At 38.0% G+C, this 20577-nt stretch overlaps 1 protein-coding gene across 1 annotated transcript in view; it reads left to right on the top strand.

The window, feature by feature from the left end:
- Window positions 1-20577, top strand: part of ITPR2 (inositol 1,4,5-trisphosphate receptor type 2) — a 494278-nt gene that overhangs the window by 237959 nt on the left and 235742 nt on the right. Inside the window, 2 exon segments of the mRNA XM_034646080.1 lie at window positions 3970-4098; window positions 5315-5435. Coding sequence (XP_034501971.1) covers window positions 3970-4098; window positions 5315-5435 — 250 coding nt within the window.

Below are 20577 nucleotides of genomic sequence, written 5' to 3'. Positions count from 1 at the left end.
TAGCGTAAATAGTTAAATGGGAGTCAGTGTGCGGACAGGAATGAAGGAGGACTCCAATAAAAAAGTAGAAAAAAACGTGTAGAATATCCTTTGCTTTTGTGGAAGGGAGATTTTTTTCTTCTTTATATTAAATAAATGGAAATGATCTAAATAAAAAAAAGTGCCTGAATGCTAAGAATTATTTGACACAATGAAATGTAATGAAATGAACATTCTAAGTAAAAAATCAGAATGTGAAAAATGTATGAGAAATAACAATCAAAAAGAGCTTATTACGAAAAATATGTTAAAATGGTACGTTGTGTATCCGTCATTGTCCAGGTCTTACTGAAAGTGGTTAGAGGATTTTAATCATCTGTACGTGACAAAATATAGGCATGAAGTGATTACGTGGAAAGCGCCAAGCCTCATTAGTAATGTCAGAAACACAAAATAACTTTTCGGTATCATTAAACGGGTGAAAATAATGATAATTTACTGGTAGAAACGTCAGTTTCCGCGGGAACCAGATGGCATCCTCCAGGAGATGTGGGCAGTGTGAAAGGGACCAAGAAGGCACAGGGGAGCACCCAGGAATCAGGGACATGGCAAAGCTGTTTGCACCCAGGTGTGAAGGGGCAAAGGCAGCACCATTGTTACTGGGGACACCGCCGAAGGGCTCAGTGGGGGCTGCACCTAGAGACACAGACACTGCCAAAGACTCTGTAAGGAGAAGGAGATGGCGTTGGAGGCAGAGGCCCCGTAAGTACCTGAATTCTTTCTCTTCCACTCTGTTCTGCCAGTGCCTCACATCAACTGATCCCAACCGGAGCCGAAAGCGAGAACTAGTTGGTAATAATGAGGGACCGTCCTGGTACCTACAAATCACTTGTTGATAACATTGTAAATTTATTTTAAAGGATCAGCCCAGCAACAGTATAAAACTGTCTACATATCCTCCTCTGGTGATTCCTCTTTTGGTAGGATATATGCCAAAAAATCCGAAAGTAAATACAAGAATTTTGTATAAATTAGGGAAATCACATGCAAGACTAGCAAGAAAGAAATAACTAGGAAAATAAGAAAATGATTTGTAGTTTTGGTTATGTATACCTCAGTTTATTCCAAAAATGGATTAAAGCACTGTGGTGCATTGGTATGATGGAATAAATATAACCTTTTATTTTTATTTATTTTTATTTTTTGCAATTGCTCCAAGTTCCAACTTTATTTATTTTTATTGTGTTCAATTAGCCAACATATAGTACATCATTAGTTTTTGATGTAGTGTTCAATGATTCATTAGTTGTGTATAACACCCAGTGCTCATCACATAATCTTTTAAAATAAGTGTTTAGAGGATCACATGGGGCATGTTTTCTAGGAAATAATGGCATGTGAATAATATGTACAAATAGGTCAAAACTTGGAAAATACGTGTATTCCACATAAAAGTTCATTTAATGTGATATCATCTTTTGGAATAATTTCCAATCTTTATTGGAACGAGGCAGTAAAAATAAATAAAAGGCAGAATGGATAAAGAGATATTGTTATTTTTTGGGTTCTTTTTTTTTCCTGGAATGTTTTAAAAGATTTTAATAAGTAAAGTGACTTCTTAACATCTCTTAAGTATCTATGATACTGCAATGTAGGGTGCAAGGTTCTGAGGTGCAAAAATATTATTATTCATATGGGGAAGAAAAAATATCTTGAAAAATTGTTTGAATTTCTTGTTCCTATGGATTGAGGAATAGGTTCCACATAGTTTTGTAAACCCAGGATTTTGAGCAAAGTCTTTATCTAGAAATAGATTACTTTTACTAATCCACCAACTAACACAAATTTCTCAGTGGTTCTTTAGCAAATGTCCAGTTGCAGGTAATTCAGTGTGGTACTACAGAAACCCTGCAGAGCCCCACAGAATTGTGTGAATGTCACTGGATGCGGAAGAAGGTTATTTGGGCTGGTTATGGTAGAACTGGTCAGCTACCTCTTTAATATACTTTAATATATTTGTATCCTACGAATCAGAAAATTTTTTTCTTTTTTCTTTTCTTTTTTTTAAAGATTTTATTTATTTATTTGACAGAGAGAGAGACAGCCAGTGAGAGAGGGAACACAAGCAGGGGGAGTGGGAGAGGAAGACGCAGGCTCCCAGCGGAGGAGCCTGATTCGGGGCTTGATCCCAGGAGCGTGGGATCATGCCCTGAGCCGAAGGCAGACGCTTAATGACTGAGTTACCCAGGCGCCCTGAATCAGAAAATTTCACTATCAANTGATCCCAGGAGCGTGGGATCACGCCCTGAGCCGAAGGCAGACGCTTAATGACTGAGTTACCCAGGCGCCCTGAATCAGAAAATTTCACTATCAAAGCCAGTGCTGGAAAGATGTTAAATGAAATAAATCCTATGTCCTATCCATCATGGGAAAACTGATTTTATATTAGTTCTGGGACCATGCTCAATTTTAATCCTCATGTTCCACAAATATAGTCTCAACCAGAGTGAACCTGAAACAACATAAGAGTCTTTCTGTTCTTTCTTATTCTTTCTTTTTTTAAAATGAATTGATTTCATTCATTTCCCAAACATTAATTGAACATGTTGTATATGCCAGGCGTTATGTTACCTGCTGGAACACTAGCTAAAAGATTGCATAATTTGACATCATTTATTTCCTTTAATTGCACTGTTCCTTTCCATAACTGTGAGATTAGTTCTAATGCAACCCTGTCAGGGAGGTGTCACTTAACAGACGAGGAAAAAATAAAGAGCCCTGATGGGACGTGATTTAGAAACAAAGCAATCCCTGTGCTCGCTCTTTTACCTGCATTCGGCAATACTGTTACTTTCCCAACCAAAGCACTGGGGACACACATTTGAGAAGGGAATTTTTCTTTTTTGTGAACTTATTTGTGTGAAAGGTTTTAAAGCACTATCAGATTAAATTATAGTTACTTAATTCTTCTTGATTCATCACCTTACTGAAAAGAACAAGAGATGATGTAGAAATTTGGATTGTCGAAGAACATCTGGAACATCTGGCCACCATATTTTCCCACCATCACTGTGCAAATATTTAAACGTTGTTACTCTGCCCCAGTTTTTCAGGGTTTTCTCACACCCTGTGCTTTCTCCCTCCCACTTTTTTTCTTCTTCTTTTTATCTTCATGTTTCTTTTTACTACCCAGGTTTTTTTCATTTGTTTTTAATCATGTATCTTAGCTTTTGCAATTTGTCTACCCTGACATATTTGGAAGTTTGTGGTTTGTTTCACAAAATGACCAATTTCTGCCTCATTTAATCACATATAAAAATCAGGGCAAGAACCAGGCGTATGTTCTTTTCTGTTTTATCCTTAGTGTGAGTATTGTCTCTTCTTGCTCAGCCCTACTCAGGGAAGGATGCATGCAAAGACACACTTCTGGGTTTCCCAGAGCATCTATGCTATGGATGAAAAGGTCTGAAGTGTTGGGAAGAGTTTTATCTTCTTTTAGCTTTCTACTTGCCTAATATTTTCTGTTTGCATCCTCCAATTTGGGCCAGGTATTTTAAGTGAAAATATGTAGATATATAAACTGCCATTAATCACATTCACCACTTTCTTAAAATGACTGTTTCCTCTTTGATTTCCTCACATTGAGTGGAAGGGTGTTTTCCAGCAAAGCTACACTTGGAAACGGAGAAGTTTGGTCCACAAAAGTAGGGAGAAGCAGAGCAGGAGGAAGGAACTGGGGCGGGCGGGGGGCAGTTATGAAAGAATTCTGATCCAAGGATGAAATGACAACCAAATTTAAAGGAGCAGCTATGGCAGAATTATAAAATTTTAATAGATTTTTGGCAGAAATGTGTCTATTCAAAGCAACTTTCAAAAGCAGAAGAAATGTTGTAAATAACAATTTCAGAGCAATCTTTACAAGGTTTCAGTACTGAGTTAGAATTCAGGGATGTGGTAGAGTGTACTGAGTTGTTCAGTCTTTCTCTCCAGGTCTGCAGCACAACCACAGACAGGAAACACGCGGACACCTCCTTGGAGAAGTGTGTCACTGAGTCAATAATGAGCATTGTAAGCGGCTTCTTTAATTCCCCCTTTTCAGACAACAGTACCAGCCTCCAGGTAACGTAAACAAATACAGGAACATTCTGTCACACAGAATTCACCTTATTTGAGTAGGAAAAAACTTTAATCTGGTCAAGAAGTCATTTCCTACACTTCTGAAGGTCACTTTTCTCTCATGTTATTTACTCTTATGCCCCTTTCTGAGTTTACCGAGCTTTAGTTGAAATAAAGAGGCCCCATCTTCAAATTGAGTTATTCCTGTTCTCCCTCCAAGTATAACAGAAACATTCATGTCAGTATATTGGCTGTTTGCCAAGTGTTGCAATAAATGATTCTTTCAATGGATAGGCATTTTGACTCAATAAATTCCACCTTAGTATTTATCCTGAAAGAATTAGCAGGAATTTATATAGTAAGATTTTCATTCAAGTATTTATAATACTTAAAAATTGACATCAACTTTAAATGACCACAAACTAGGAGAATAGCTAAATAAATTATGGTGTGTCTGTAGGGTGGCTTATTATATAGCAAATGGAAATCATGTTTTAAAAGAAATATTTATGACTAAAGAAAATGATTATGAAGTAATATTAAGTGAAACAGTCCCCAGAATTGCACTATAGTATCAGAAATCTGTATGTGTAAAGAATATATGTGCCTATATACATAGATAAACTCAGGAGGTAAATACCTTCAAATTGTTGGAACTGATTATCTGTACATGGTAGATTATTGGTGATTTTCATTTCTGTGGTTCCAAAAATTCTATGGCGATCGTGTGTTACTCTTACAAAAATATCATTTTCAATTATACTTTCTTTAGGGAAAACTTTTAAACTATTAGAACCATATGAAATTGTTTTTGTAGGCCAAAATTGTTGTTGCCTCTTCTTGCACATCATATGAAACCAAAACACACAGTCAATCAAGCAAACAAATTCAGAACACCTGCTCTGTTTATACTTGGAAATAAACCAGAGATTATTTAAAAAAATATTTAAATTCATGTCATTGGCTTCAAGAAATGCCAAATTTTTTATGATATAGTTAAAATGCAAATAATCAAGATTTTCTAAAGCGTCTGGCATGGTGCCTGTCATGAAGTGGGTACATAATAAATATTTGTTGAATGAGAGTCTCTGTCAATGGCACTGATGCTCAAAAAAGACCGGATTGTGTTTTATTTCGATGAGCCTTTTTGATAATGCAGAGATGCCACGTTAGGAGTGTTCGTGGCTTCGTGGCCCATTTGCATGCTTTCTGTTTGCAGACACATCAGCCAGTGTTTATCCAGCTGCTGCAGTCTGCCTTCAGAATCTACAGTTGTACCTGGCCAAACCCAGCGCAGAAATCCTCCGTGGAGTCTTGTATAAGAACTTTGGCCGAAGTGGGTAAGTCAGGCTGTCGGGTTTTACTTACTCTTACATTTTGTGAAAGAAGTTGGACTTTGGGCAAAGAGCCAACACAAGCAGCTCTCCAGTTTATGACTTCTTAGGGAAAAGCAGGTACAATTTCTCTAAAGCCGAAGAGCAATGCCCAGCCAACAGTTCTGAGCATTGTGGCGTACTTTTGGGGAGGGGAAGATGATTCTTGTGTTTCTTTTTTCAAAATTTTAAAATTTATTTATTTATTCTTAATTATATTTCTAATCATAATATTGCATATGGCACTTTAACGTAGCTCAGTAAGATTTTACAGGGATGAGTTTAGTTTAATTGTTGTCTCAGATTTTGTTATGGCCTGTCTTGTCCATTAAGTAGCCTGACATACTAATACCTTCATAGGGCAGTGGGGCCTTTTGAGGGTTTTTTTAGTTTTCCAACTTGGTCTGAAATCCATCACTATTTACTAAGAGCCTGTTGTATATAGAAGCCTTCAGGAATTACAGATGAAATGGAAGGCAAGGGGATTACAGCTAAGGGAAGATTAGTAGATTTTAGAGGGAATTTCTCATAAATTCCTCTTTTCTGCCTGCCTGCCTTCCTTTCTTCCTTCCTTTTTAAAGATATTTATTTATTTATTTATTTAAGAGGGAGCACAAGCAGGGGGAGCAGCAGAGGGAGAGGGAGAAGCAGGCTCCCCGCTGAGCAGGGAGCCCAATGTGGGGCTCGATCCACGGACCCTGGGATCATGACCTGAGCTGAAGGCAGACGCTTAACTGACTGAGTCACCCAGGCGCCCCTCTGGAAAATCCTTTCTTTCTTTCAAGTTAATTAGGGCCATTTTCTAGATGGCAGAGAGGAGCCAGGGAAAGAAATATTGGGCTTAAAAAAGCACACAGAGGAGCTCGACCATTCTCTCAACTATTGCAGCACTGGGAGTGTGTGTCATCACCGCTGACATTGAATGAGGCCTCGCCATGTGCATTGCTAAGCAATTTGCCTGATTCGTCTCATTTAATGCTTGGATAGGTTCTTTGATTATTTACATGGTAGAGTTGAGAAAAACAGAATTATCCAGATTAGGTAACTTGGCTAGGGCCATAGTATATGCTCAGTAAATACTTGATAAATGAATCAATGATTTAACTAATTAATGGCCATTTAAATTTTTTTTAATCTTTCCCCCATCTGCAATTTGATGTGACTGTATGTTAACAAGTTTTAATGACTGCTCAATTTTAATTTGAATAAATAACCTAAGATAACCTAAGAGGATCAATTTAAAAATTTTAAAACTAAGAAACTGAGTTCATCTCAGTGATTAATTATAAATAAGTATTAAACTGGATAGATTTTCTATATACCAAAAAGAAGCAGTGTGTAAAACACATTATTTACAATAACAATAAAAATATTAGATACTTAAGAGAAAAGTTAACAAAAACACGAGAGAAGAATATTATCATACTATTTTGAGGGCTATAAAAATGTTTCATAAAGGAAAATCTTTATTACTGGATTTAAAATTTCCTTTTGTAAACCAGGGATGTACTGTATGGTGACTAACATAATATAATAAAAAAACACTAAAAAAAATAAAGAAAGAAATTACTAACACACACACACGCACACACACACACACACACACACACACAAAGTTCCTTTTGTGAGGATGCTGGCTCTCCTCAAATACCTGATAAGTTTAATGCTTCAACCACCTGGGAACCCTCCTCCACACACACACCATCCCTCCTCACAGCCCACTTGGGCTTAGGTACCACATGTGGGGCCAGACCCCACAAGGATGTGTCCCCTGGCAGCGTGGCCTCTGACACCCTTCTATGAAGGCATCCTCCTTACCTCCTGTAGCTTCCCACAGTCTACCTCAGGCTGCTGAGGGACCTTCTTTCCACGCCCGTGGCCTCTGACTCTGTGCTGGCTCCCTCCTTCACGCGCATACCCACATCACCGTAGGTACCCTGTGCCAGGCTGCCCCCCAGCGGCTGACGCGCTCCTCCCCCCATCAAGTCCTGATTCTCCACCCCAGGCAGCCTCCTACGCAGGCACCTTCTGCTGCTTTTTGGACTCAGAAGCCCTGGATCGCCTCATCTCCGTGTGCATTCTTCACTTTGCTCTGGTTCTTCTATAGACTTTAGGACCGAGCCTGTCAGGAAGGGAAGAAGTAAAGGAAGAAGCCACAATAGGTATTGTGTCAAAAATAAAGAAGGACACAAAAGAGAAGCTAATTCTTACTTTAAAAAGATACACATAACAAAATGTCCAGAAGGATATAAACAAAATATTAACATTGATTATCTCTGGTGAAATTATAGGTCGAATCTGGTTCTGTTGCTCATGCTTTAGGGTAACCTCTGAGTTTTTAATAATATACTTTTTAAGCTATAATGAAAAAGTACTAACAGCATTTTTATTTGGATGAAAGTCGTCTGGGAAATATACTGACCATTAAAAGATAAAATCCAAAGGAAAAGCAAAGAAATATGGTGCTATTTCTTTTTTCTACATAGGAATACATTGTCTTAGCTGCCAAGTATATTTCTATATTTTACATTTTAAGGCAGCCTCCCCTCTTCTTCCTTCTTTCTCTCTCTATCCTCCTCCTCTTCCACCTTCTTTTTCTTCTCGTCCATCTTGTCCTCCCCCTCTTCCTCTCTTAGAATTTAGCAAATGCAATGGCGGGGCGGGGGGGGGCGGAAACCAGGTGGCCCTCCACAGAGCATAGAAGGGATACTGTTTGTAACATTTAAAAATTGAGATGAACTTTCAGCCACAGGGGAGACCCCACGCTGTGCTTTCCATCTGACTTCCCACTTCAGTCGTGTTTCTTGTGCTTTGGGGATTTAAAATAGTCACCGACACTACATTAGTCTAAAGATATCTTTTACTTCTGTTGTAAGATTTCATTTCCTACCAATCCTCTGCTGGCCCAAACCTTATGATTTAGCAGGATCGTTAGTAACTTTTTCTGTGTTTTAAAGACAGGTGTGATAGACAGGAAGTCAAAAATTTTATCTAAGTCTGTAAGCAGGTTAGGTTTGGAAGACTGATGCTTTCGTGTAAAATCTCCATTTTATCTTTGTGAGAAAGCACGTTTTCTTTCTCTTCCTGGTTTGTTCTGTCCGCTTGACCAGTTAGGAAGCTCTGGAGATTTCATCCCCACTATCCCTCTGCATTTGTGCCTCTCCTGCCTTCCCCTCCATAAAGGCCTTCCTTAACCCCTCATCACTTCCTTCCTGCACCCCTGTAGGAATTACTCCGTGTTCTCTCTTCCTGTCTTTCTTCACCTAAAGAAATCTGCTACCAGAGTGATCTCCTTGAAGTGAAATTCTCTCTGTTGGTTTAAAAACATCAACAACAGGGGCGCCTGGTTGGCACAGCGGTTAAGTGTCTGCCTTTGGCTCAGGGCATAATCCCGGCTTTCTGGGATCGAGCCCCACATCAGGCTCTTCTGCTATGAGCCTGCTTCTTCCTCTCCCACTCCCCCTGCTTGTGTTCCCTCTCTTGCTGGCTGTCTCCATCTCTGTCAAATAAATAAATAAAAAAAAATCTTTTAAAAAAATTAAAAAAAATAAAAACATCAACAACAAAGTCCCCAGCCTTAAGTGCTGTCCCTTTTTCTAACAAACTGAGGGTGGATTTCTCATTGTCACATTCATGGCCCCTACAGCACAGCCCTACCTTACCTTTCTGACCGCGTTGCTCACTGCTTACCACACACCTCGTGTGACAGCGGATGGATAGGACGCCCCGTGCCTTGCTCACGCTGTACCTTACTTTCTCATTCTCTGTTTTGTTCTTTTTCTTTCTCTCTCATTTCCACCACTGCCACCTGTCAGCATGTTTCCCATTATTCGAAATTTTTTGTTCAAATACCTCCATGAAAGCCCTTCTTAACTCCCATATCCAGGGCTGAATTTGGCCCCATTTCACCACATACTTTCTTCTGGTCTTCATTTGATCGTAGCTTATCCCATCCTAAGTCCTTATCTTATTTCCCCTGTTAGTCTTTGAGGGACAGTGATTATGAGGTGCCGATCACAGACATGAATAAAAAGCTATTGTCTGGGATGAAGAAGGTGAAAAGCAAATCCCACTTTGTGATAGTTAGACCCCCTCCTTTTTTTGTCTGTTCACGGATGCCGTGCATAGAAAAACATAATGAAAACGAGAGGCATTCAGAAGTGAGTAGCCACAGTAGTGAAGTGGTCTAAACCCACCTTACTTGAATAGTGATTGAAAACATTTGAAATACTTAGGCAAAGGAGACAAGTCTGAGGGTAGACATAAGAATCTTTCAACGTTTGAAGCTGATCATGAACGTCTTTTACGGGGATAGGGTTATAACTAATATGGGGCAGCTGCGAAGAATCGGATTTTTGTCCCACTCTAAAGAATAACTATTTTACAGTTAGTACTCTTTGAAAACCTTACTGGTCACATTTGATTTTTCTCTTTTGTTCACTCCCATTAAACACAAGAGCAGGTTCTATTGGCTTCGCTTCCAAAATAAATCTTTTTCTTTATCTTGCATGACACCCTTGTCCAAATTCACCATCATGTGACATGGATTCCAGAAGCATCTTCTTACCGGACTCTCCCCCGCCCAATCCTGTCTTGCTAGCGTCCATTCCCCACACAGCAGTTAGAATGATCTTAAAATGTACATCATATCACTCACCTACTGTCCATTGCACTTGAAATTTGTATCCTTACCATGGCTTAGAAAGCCCTTTATCATCTGAGCCTTCTCTTCTTTTTCTACCTTTTCCTTCCCTCGTCCTCCCCCAACTCTGCTGCTCCACCCACACTGGCCTTCCTCCTGTTTCTAATCTACACCAGATTTATTCTCATCTCAGGGCATTTGTGTGTGCTGTTTCCTCTTCCCACCCCCCCCCCCCCCCCCCCCCCCCCGCCGATTGTCACATGCTCAGAATAGAAGTGCTCAGTGAAATGTTCCAGAACATCCCATATACAGTGTTCCAGCTTCTTATCCTAGTATTTTTTTCCCCTCTTAGCACTTAGTACTATTTGAAAACATCTTGTTTATTTGTCTGTTTATTTTTCCTTCTTGTTGTCTGCTTCTCCCATTAGAATGTAAACTAAAAAACGCGGGGACTTTGCCTTATTCACCGACTGGTAGGGCCTGGAAGTGTCTGGCACTTACTACGCAGGTTAATGAGTGTTTATTGACTGACAGTAATCCAGGGGCTAGAAATTTGGCAGATAGTGAAATTTAGGCTTAGAAAGGTTAAGTAACTTGTCCAATTAATAAGTAGTTGAGTTCGGTTTAAAATCCAGGTTTCTCTGAGTATGAAGTTTATGCTGTACTGTATTACCCCAGAAGTCCTACCTTAGGAAACCCTAACGTATAGACTAGAATTAGGCAGTTTGGCTTGCTGAGTAGGGATTTGTCTGAAGTTTTACAACTTAGGTGCAGAATCATTTTTGTGTTTCAGCAGCTCTTTAAGAATACAAAAAGGAGCTACAATTTAACACAATTCAAATGTGTAAAAATTTATAATATTGGAGAGAACAAAGAGGGTACATATTTAAGCTAAAGTCAAGAGAACAAAGTCAAAAGAACACTTTGTTTTTATAAAGCAAATGTTCAGGGCATTTACAAATTGATAAACACATTCCTGTAAATGCAAATTTCTATTACAGATCTTTCTCAACTTAGGATGGGGTTACATCCCTACATTTAATAATCGAACCTAGTGAACACCATAGCTTAGTCCAGCCTGCCTTAAATGTGCTCGGAACACTTACCTTAGCCTACATTAGGCAAAATCATCTCACACAAAGCCTTTGTTTTTTAATACAGTGTCAAATACCTCAGGTAATTTATTGACTATTGTCCCGAAAGTAGAAAACAATGGTTGTGCAGGTGCAGAGCCCTCCTGGTCCTGTGGCTGACTGGGAGCTGCAGCTGGTCTCGCAGCCCGGCATCATGGGAGAGGATCCTGCTGCCTATCGCTGGCCTGGGAGAAGGGAATAGATCAGAATTCGAAATGCGAAGTACGATTTTCTACCGAATGTGTATCGCTTTTGCATCATTGTAAAGTCAAAAAATGGTTCTGCCAAGCCACCATAACTCAGGGACCTTGTGTAGAGTTACATTTACATAACACATTACAATTTGTGAAGTGCTCTCAACTACATAAGCTCAACTAATCTATCACCACAAATTCTTAATTCTAATTCTCTCCGTTATTTGTACATTAGATACAAAAGGTAGTAAAAGGCAAGAGCAGTTCCTTAGTCAGTGCTGACATTCCTGAGAGCAGTGAGTATTTAGAGAGTGTCGGACAGTGTGGGTAAACTTTATGATGTGGGCATAATTCTTACCCCCTTTTACAGTGGGGATATGAGGTCAGCAAGGTTAGGCAGCTTGCCCAAGGTCACACGGGCAGGTCGGGACAGAGCCAGGACCTTCTAAACTGACGGGCTAGCAGGCATTTGTGATGCTCTGCTATCACAGATGGGTTTAAACAAGCATTATCTGTTTTAAGCCTTCAAGATACAAAATGTGGAACAAGATGCTAATTTAAGCTGTGCATGAAATGAATGCATACAGTTTTCAGATAACCTAAAAAGAAGGTAAGGATTAGTAAATTAAGGTAGTAAGGCTTTGGGGGGGGGAAGCCCTTATAGAAGAAGAATGCTTCCTATCATTTATTTGTTTCTCTTTCCTTGATGAATACTCCAGAAATTTTTATCAGCTACTATCGAATGTATTGAGGCCACAATCAGTAGTGCATTTATTATGTCTTCTTCAGTTTTTCTGATAAAACTTCATAAACATTTAAAACTGAAGCCGTGATCAATTGTGAATGTACCATGCGTCTCATGTTAGGTTAATTGAACAAACTACCTAAGCTTCTAAAAGCTGAAGTGCTTTTCAGTGATTTGTATCTGCAGAAATTACCCATAGTTACCTCCATTGCTACACTTTCTCCCAAGTTATGTCAAATTTGAAATTGATAGGAAGATACAAGGTCTTAAGTGGTAATAAATGTGAATTCCCAGGCAATGTCATTCCCTGTGGGGGTGCCTAACTGGAATGTAAGGCATACACATGTCTTTAACATTCTCTACCCTCAATGAGATAAGTGAAGGCTGGTTTGGGAACAAGTAAGAATGGGGACCTGTGCGATAAATGCACACCATGGTGTTCACTGAGGTTTGAGAAATGGTAGGGCCATTGAGGCCATGTAAAGTTTTAAATGCTTTTGGTCAATTCCTGTTCCTCAGTTTACTCTTTTGTATAAAACACAATAGCATATGTTAGAAGTAATTTGAGAAAAAGCATCCCAAAATTACTTCCATATTATTTCACTTAAAAAAGAATTTTGCTCCATGTGTTTCATAATCTTCAAGTGATTTGGGGGGATTAATGTTGGGTACTTTGTTGGCAACAGAACCTTTTTTCCAAATGGAAATTCTGTAAAATATCTTCTACAAATGGTTTGAATAATGAACATCAATCTTCAAGCCAATTGTTCCCAAAAAATTTGAACATGTAGAAAATAGTAACCCTTTGAGGAGAGAAATTCAGTGTCCATTAAACAAACAAATCTGTTTCAATCTACCTAGGACGTTGTAGTTGATTGTAAGATGAGTTGGACACAATGTACTCCTGTAATTCTGGGTTTTAAAAGCATGATTATTGCTTTTTAAAAAGTTAAATCTGAATAAGTTACAAGATAGGACAAAATCTTACAATATTTTTCACATATTCATTGATTCATTGGATTTATAACGATCCCTTGTTATCTGAAACATTATTTTAATTGTTTGGGAAATGCAATCTCAGCCTGTATTTCCTGCCCTCATTAAATTTTTAGTAATCGGGAGTAAATTAGCAGGTTCAGAAATCACAAAGTAGAACAAGTGTCTTAGCTAAGCAGTTCTAAATACCTTATCTGTTATAAAGTTTTAGAGCCTGAGATAGTGCCTAGAGCTCAGTAGGTACTCAGTAAGTATTTATTGCATGAATAAAATAAATGGATGAGTACAATTAATGCATGACTATCCTACCCTTGTCGTTGGCTGCATAGTATCTTATTATGTGCCTATATTCTATTTTATTTAACCCCATTGCTGGATATTTATGTTGTTTCTAATCATTTTGCTTATGAGAGAGAATAAGGTGAATACCTACAAGTAGAATTTCTGGGTGTTTTAATTTTAACAGACTCTGCCCTCTGTAGAGACCATTTAATTTACATGTCACCAGTGATATAGGAGAGCTTTCTACTCCTCGATAACGTGTCATTATCAAATTCTTAGATCTTTGCCAGTCTTACAATTAAATATCGTTATAGATAATATCCTTACAAATGTTGTTATAGAAAATATCATTATAAATAAAAATATTATTATATATGTGTTTCTCTTCTAATGAGTGAAGAAAAAAATTTGTCCATATGATTGAGTCATTGGCATTTCCTTTTCTGCGGATTGTCTCTTGTACTTTGCTTTTTCTAAAGGATTTTTTTTTCTTAACAGTTTCTCAATCATTATAACCCTTTATTTATTAAGGAAATACGCTCTTTGCCTATAAGTAATAACTTAAAATTTTTTTTCATTTGTCATTTGAATTTTTATTGTATTTTATTTTTTGGCACTCAGAAATTTATTTTCTATTAGGCTTACAGGTTTTCTTTCATCTTCAGAATGGTCTTGATCAGTCTGAGATGTTTTTAAAATTCCCAATGAGGTTTTAGTTTTTCAGCCTGTTTGTGTTTTTGGTGTGGCTGTTTACGATTGCGAGCTATCTGGAATAGATTTAGTTATAAGGTAGAAGATATGGAATCAACTTTATTTTTTCCAGATGATTAGTCAGGTGTGCCAATAGTAGTTATTGCATAACCCATAAAATTATAGTCTTTATTCAATTTGGGGATTAATTGAGTGTACTTGGAGCACCAAGCAGGAAAGATGCATTTCATATCTTTAATATTCTTTGCATTTAACCACTCTTGCTTTGGTAGAGACTTGTCTTGGATCTTGTGACACAGCACAGAAAAGACACCACACTGCCCACCCCATTACCCCTTCCTTGTGCACCTGCTGCTGTGGTTCTTGTGGGACCATACCAAGCAGGGGTTCTAGTTACTGCTGATACTTTCTGTTGCCTTTCCCCCTACTTGTCAGTTTATCTATCTAAGCATTTTTCCCATGGCACCTATCACTGCAATATGTGTGTTCTTAAAGATTTTGTTCTGGCAGATACCATCAGTGATTTTGTCTAATTAAAAAATTTCACCTGATCTGCAATATTTAATGAATAATAATTAGAAATAGATTTCGATTACATCTTAAAATCACTGCAAGGACGAGTCATATCCAGAGATTTTTCAGGATTTATAAGCCTAATTAGTAGCTTAGCCGAATCATCAAGATACCGGTGAATAAAGATAGCTCATTTTAGAGTACTAGCTATTGCTAGGCAGAGCTCTACAAAAAATAAATGCATTAATAACAGCCCATCCTTTCTACTATTAGTTTTTAAAAGAACTCCGTATACTTACTGTCTGACAAAACATCCTTAACAAGGTAGTATCCCAATTGCATTCTAATTTAGAAAAGAAATAGGAACATTTCTTTTTTAAACATTTAAAAATTTTTTTTATTATGCTATGTTAGTTACCATACAGGACATCATTAGTTTTTTAAACATTGTAAACTTTAACGTGACTCTTTCCATTAAAGCACACAGTTGGAGTTAATGCTACAGGCTGGACGAATGACTGCTGTAGTAAATTCATTAGTTCTTTCTTAATGAGAGGGAGGAGGCAGGGAATAACCAGTAATCCCCAAAACATCCTAGTTCACATTTAACTATACTGTACTATTTATAACAGAATTTTCCTAATTTAATAGAAGTAAGCTAAATTTGGATTATATTTTTGGTTGCATTTGATAAATGTTCTAGTTATTGTTTTTGTAAGTGAGATCATGAATTAATTCTTTTCTTTTCCTAGTCACAATTCTTTCTGCTTTAATTTTTAAACAATATATGGGAAGCTAATTAGCATTGTCAGCTTTGCTTTTGAATTAATATTTATAATATTTTGACAGTGCAGAGAATCTATTTCAAGCCATACCTTTAAAGGGATTAATATTTTTTATAATTGCTTGAAAAATTTTTATCATTATTTCCACAGCTGACTTATTTTATTTTATTTTTAAAGATTTTATTTATTTATTCCACAGAGATAGAGACAGCCAGCGAGAGAGGGAACACAAGCAGGGGGGGAGTGGGAGAGGAAGAAGCAGGCTCATAGAGGAGGAGCCTGACGTGGGGCTCGATCCCATAACGCCGGAATTACGCCCTGAGCCGAAGGCAGACGCTCAACCGCTGTGCCACCCAGGCGCCCCTTCCACAGCTGACTTATTTTAACTTAAATTCTCTTTTCCCCAATTGCATAATTTTCTTTTATTACTTAGAAGTTGTGATTTAGCCCTTGGCTAGTGTTTACCTTAGGCAGGAGAAAGGCTTTTATTTTACTCAGTTAATTTATAATGTGCAGTTTGGGCTAGGACAGGAGACTAGAAAATACCCATTAAAGTAGTACAATTTGGGGAAAGTAAGTTTGGGATAGTGAGTTCTCCAGCCTGGTCTGTCTGTGCTGTTGGCCGTAGTGGAAGAGTGGCCGTGACATTGGGGGTGGGTGTGGTTCTCCTGAGATCGCTAATTAGAAGCCTGCACTGCCGAGACTGAGAGGTCCTGCCATTGGACTGCATCTCCACTGGTGTCATTAGAAAAATACTCATTGAGTCTTTCTTTGTGTAAGTTCTATTCATAACAACCACACTTAGTAGATGGTTAGTTGTAGCTAATGTACCTGATCCCTAAAGGGGAGATAAATCCCAATCCCCTCCTCGATTTTTTTAAATGTTAAACTTCGTTATAATATATTTTGAGGAATATCGAAGTTTATACGTTTTTGTTTCTTCGTTGCTTAGAAAATAACATAAAACAGCATCGTCTTCTGTTTGACTTTCGAATGTTCAGAGCGAGCCCAGCTTATGTGTGGAGCAGCCAGAAAGGGATCAAAGTCTCGCCAGGATTTGATCGTGGTGCAGGATTGAGTATTTATAAAAGTATGTGCAGCTTGGCAGTGCCGAGTCTGTCTGTCCTTCAGATGGAAGAGGAGTGCAGTTGCTCTGCTGTGTGTGATAGACATAAACAGAGACAGTGTATGCTCTGGAAAAGGGACAGTTACAATGAATATAGGAGAACATTCATTAGGGAAATCTGGGCAGTGGTGCAATTGATTGTTTAGGGTTAACTTAAAGCTTTATTATTTCCTTAAATTTCAGCTAGAGCTCTTGTTTAAATTGCTAACTTTTTGTGTTGGTAGCTAAAATTATCTGTTTTCAAAGAAGTTTTAAAGTATCTTCCAACTTCAGAGAATTTTCGCCAGCAGAACTAGTACTGCCTACTGTTGCTGCTTTCCTTTCATTATATGAAGCAAGCGGGATTCTCTCTCTTTCTCCTTTCTTTCGTAGTTTCATTCATTAAAAAAAGTCTTCCAGGGTCACCTGGGTGGCTCAATTAAGTGTCTGCCTTCGGCTCAGGTCATGATCTTGGGGTCCTGGGATCAAGCCCCGCATCTGGCTTCTTGCTCAGCAGGGAGCCTGCTTCTCCCTCTCCCTCTCCCTCTGCCGCTCCCCCTGCTTGTGCTCTCTCTCTCTCTCTCTCCCTCTGTGAAATAAATAAATAAAATCCTTTAAAAAAAAAAAAGAGTGTTCCAGGGATCTGTCATGATAACTTTAAATAATATCCTTATGTCTCTGCCTTTTGACTTACAGCTGTTAATATTATCTATATTTCCACGCTGAAAAATAAGGAACATATCACCTTCATTTTTACCTCTTCTCTCCCACTCTGTTTTAATTGTTGCTTAGTAGATTATTGGTTTTATGTTCTTGTGATTTTTGAAATTTGTATTCTTTAGAAATATAATGAAATCTTTTATGGGATGATAAAATTTAAAAATCAGTGATCAGAGCTTACAATATTATGCTAAGTAAATATTTTTCGCCCTATAACCATTAGAGACAAAGATGTAGTGTGATGATATTGAGACTTTTCCAGCTGGAAGAAAATTTCCTAACATTAACATCTAATGGATCTTCCTTCACTTGTGTCTTGCTTTATTCTCTTCTTCAGGTTCATACTCGGTTGCCATGATTTCTTGTATGCACGTTGACATTTTCTTGGATTCCTTTCCCTTTTTCTTTGAGTGATTTTTGGAGCGGGTTTAGAGAAAAAATCCTGAGACTTACGTGTTCTAAAATGTTTTTATTTGGGTATCACTTTTGATTTCAGTTTAGGTGGGTATAAACTCCTAGTTTCAAAATTTGTTGTCCATTAGCTCTTGAAGATATTATTCTGTGGATTCTAGCATACAATATTGATGGTGAGAAGTTTGGTGCCAGTCTCTTTTCTGTAGGAATCCTCTTTTTTCTCTTGGCTGTTGGCATTTCTATTAGTTTTTTAGGGCAACCATAACAAATTTCCCTAATGAAATGGCTTACAATAATAGAAATTTACTATTTCACAATTTTGGAGGCTGAAATCTAGGTGTCAGTGGCGCCATACTCTCTGAGACCACAAGCTTTTCTCTTCACTTCCAGTGTTTGCTGGCAGTCCTTGGCATTCCCTGACTTGAAGCTGTGTAAATCTTATCTCTGCCTTGATCTTCACATGGAGTTCTTCCCTCTATGTGTGTGTCTGTTTCCCTCACCCCTTTCTTATAAGGACACCAGTTGTATTGAATAAGGGCCCATCCTAATTTAGCATGACCTCATCTTAACTTGAGTACATTTGCTAAGACCCTATTTCCAAATAAGGTCACATTCATAGGTATCTGTGATTTAGACTTGAAGAATGTTTTTGGGTGGCAGGACTCAACCCATGATAGCATTGTCAGTTTTTTTTTTTTTTCAAAGATTTTATTTATTTATGCGACAGACAGCCAGCAAGAGAGGGAACACAGCAGGGAGTGGGAGAGGAAGAAGCAGGCTCCCAGCGGAGGAGCCCGATGTGGGACTCGATTCCGGAACGCCGGGATCACGCCCTGAGCCGAAGGCAGACGCTTAACGACCGCGCTACCCAGGCGCCCCAGCATTGTCAGTTTTTACCAGAATATGGTCAATATGCTTATTTAATCCTGTTTTACACACAGTGGGTCCTTTCAGTTTGAAGACGTACATCTTCAGATCAAGTAAATTGTCATTTATTATTTTCTTAATAATTTTTTCCCTTCCATTGTCTCTGATATTTCTTTCTGAAACTTATGTATTTTAGATATTTGACTTCTGGATGACTCTTTCTATTTCATATTCTCTCTGTTTTATTCTCCTTTTTGATCTTTTATGCTTTATGTTCTAGAAGATTCTTTGACTTTCCCAGATTATCAACTTGGTCTTTATTCTTATCCTTGTCTTTTTCAGCCATTTTGAAATGTTTGTTTGTGCAATTATATTTTAATTTCCAACATTTCTTTCTTTTTCTGATTTGCTAATTTTGGGGGAGTAGTATATACCCAGATTTTTCTGAGGACAATAATCAGAATTATTTAAATATTTTTCATTCTTCCCTGAATCATTTCTGTTTTTACTGGGGCCAGTTATTCTTAATGCTCTTATTTTCCCTTATGATTCTTGGTGGTGTGTTCATGGTTATAAAGGTCTGTAATGACTGCATTGGATCCACTGCAGTTTTGAGGGTCTGTTTCTCTACTAGCTTTCTTGTATAAATGACAGGTCTGACCCAGAGTTCTGGGTGAGCAGCTGAATAAATGATATACAGGCTTTCCTTTGGGGTGTGTGTGTGTGTGTGTGTGTGTGTGTGGCAGAAGACCAGCTGAGGATACTAACAAGTGTTAAAATAGGAGAGCTTTGCTCAGGGGTTAGAGTCTTGTATATTTTTTCTTTTTGCTGGTGCTGCCTCTTCTCTCTCCCCTATTCCACTTCTTATTTGTTGAAGATCTCTGGAGTTACTTCAAGCTCTATTCTCCTTCTCTGTCAAGTCCCGACACCTTCATTTGGCATTCTTTCCAGGAGATGTTTCACTTTCATGAGAGGACCTTTCTGTAGTTCCCTAACTTTATCCTCTGGATACAAACTGCTCTTGCTAACTGCTCTGTTTATGCTAGTCAGAGGGGGGAGGACCTTGACTTCCCAGCTAAGCACATGCTGTTCTTGAATGAGTTGCCCAGATAATTCCCCTCTCCCCCATTACCACTGTTGGTGTTGGTTGACTCTGTTCTGAGGAAGACCTGTTCTAACTCTTACCTCTTGTAGAGCAGTGTCTGTCCTCTTCCTTCTCTGATGGACTAATCCTGTCTTTATTCTGCTTGCAAAAATGCCTCAACATTTCTGTTCTCCTTCTGGCCAGCTTTCTCATTTTTTCAATACCATGATATAAGTCCAATAAAATACACATTTCAGTGAATTTGGGGAAGAAGGACATCTATAATGTGCCCTCTTCAAATACAGATTTTTTATACTTTTCTTTTTATTTCTTCTTTCAGCTATTTTACTACCTGAAATTTTGTGTGTGACATGTGTATGCATACACACATACACATCAATTATACTAATGAACAGACTGGCAGGATTTTATCATGTGTTTTCTGTCTGCTTTCTTATTTTCCTTGGCAGCTGGGAAAGCACAAATTTGCATGGCTGTTTTACACTGTTTTTCTATATTGATGCTGTTTGAAGTGCATTTCAAACATTAAACATCAAGAAATCCAATAAGGTCTTGAATGTTTAATGAGCTCACTTTAATAATTGGTCTTAAGAATTGAAATGCTTTCAGGTTAAAAGCTTTTGTAGTTATAGAAGACAATTTAATGGTAGAGTTTAAAGAATTGATTTTTTTCTTGTTTTATTGAGGTATATTTGACATATAACTTTGTATTAATTTAAGGTGTACAACATAATGACTTGATATATGCATATATAGCAGAATGATTACCACAATAAATTTAGTGTACATCCATCACCTCACATAGTTACAATTTTTTTCTTGTGGTGAGAACTTTGAATACTGGTTCTCTTAACAAATTTCAAATAGACGATACAGTATTAAGTATAGTCACCATAC

This window comes from Ailuropoda melanoleuca, chromosome 16 (assembly GCF_002007445.2).
Source record: "Ailuropoda melanoleuca isolate Jingjing chromosome 16, ASM200744v2, whole genome shotgun sequence".
Classification (NCBI taxonomy): domain Eukaryota; kingdom Metazoa; phylum Chordata; class Mammalia; order Carnivora; family Ursidae; genus Ailuropoda; species Ailuropoda melanoleuca.
The sequence above is the reverse complement of the archived record's forward strand: the minus strand, read 5'-3'. Positions and strand labels throughout refer to the sequence as shown.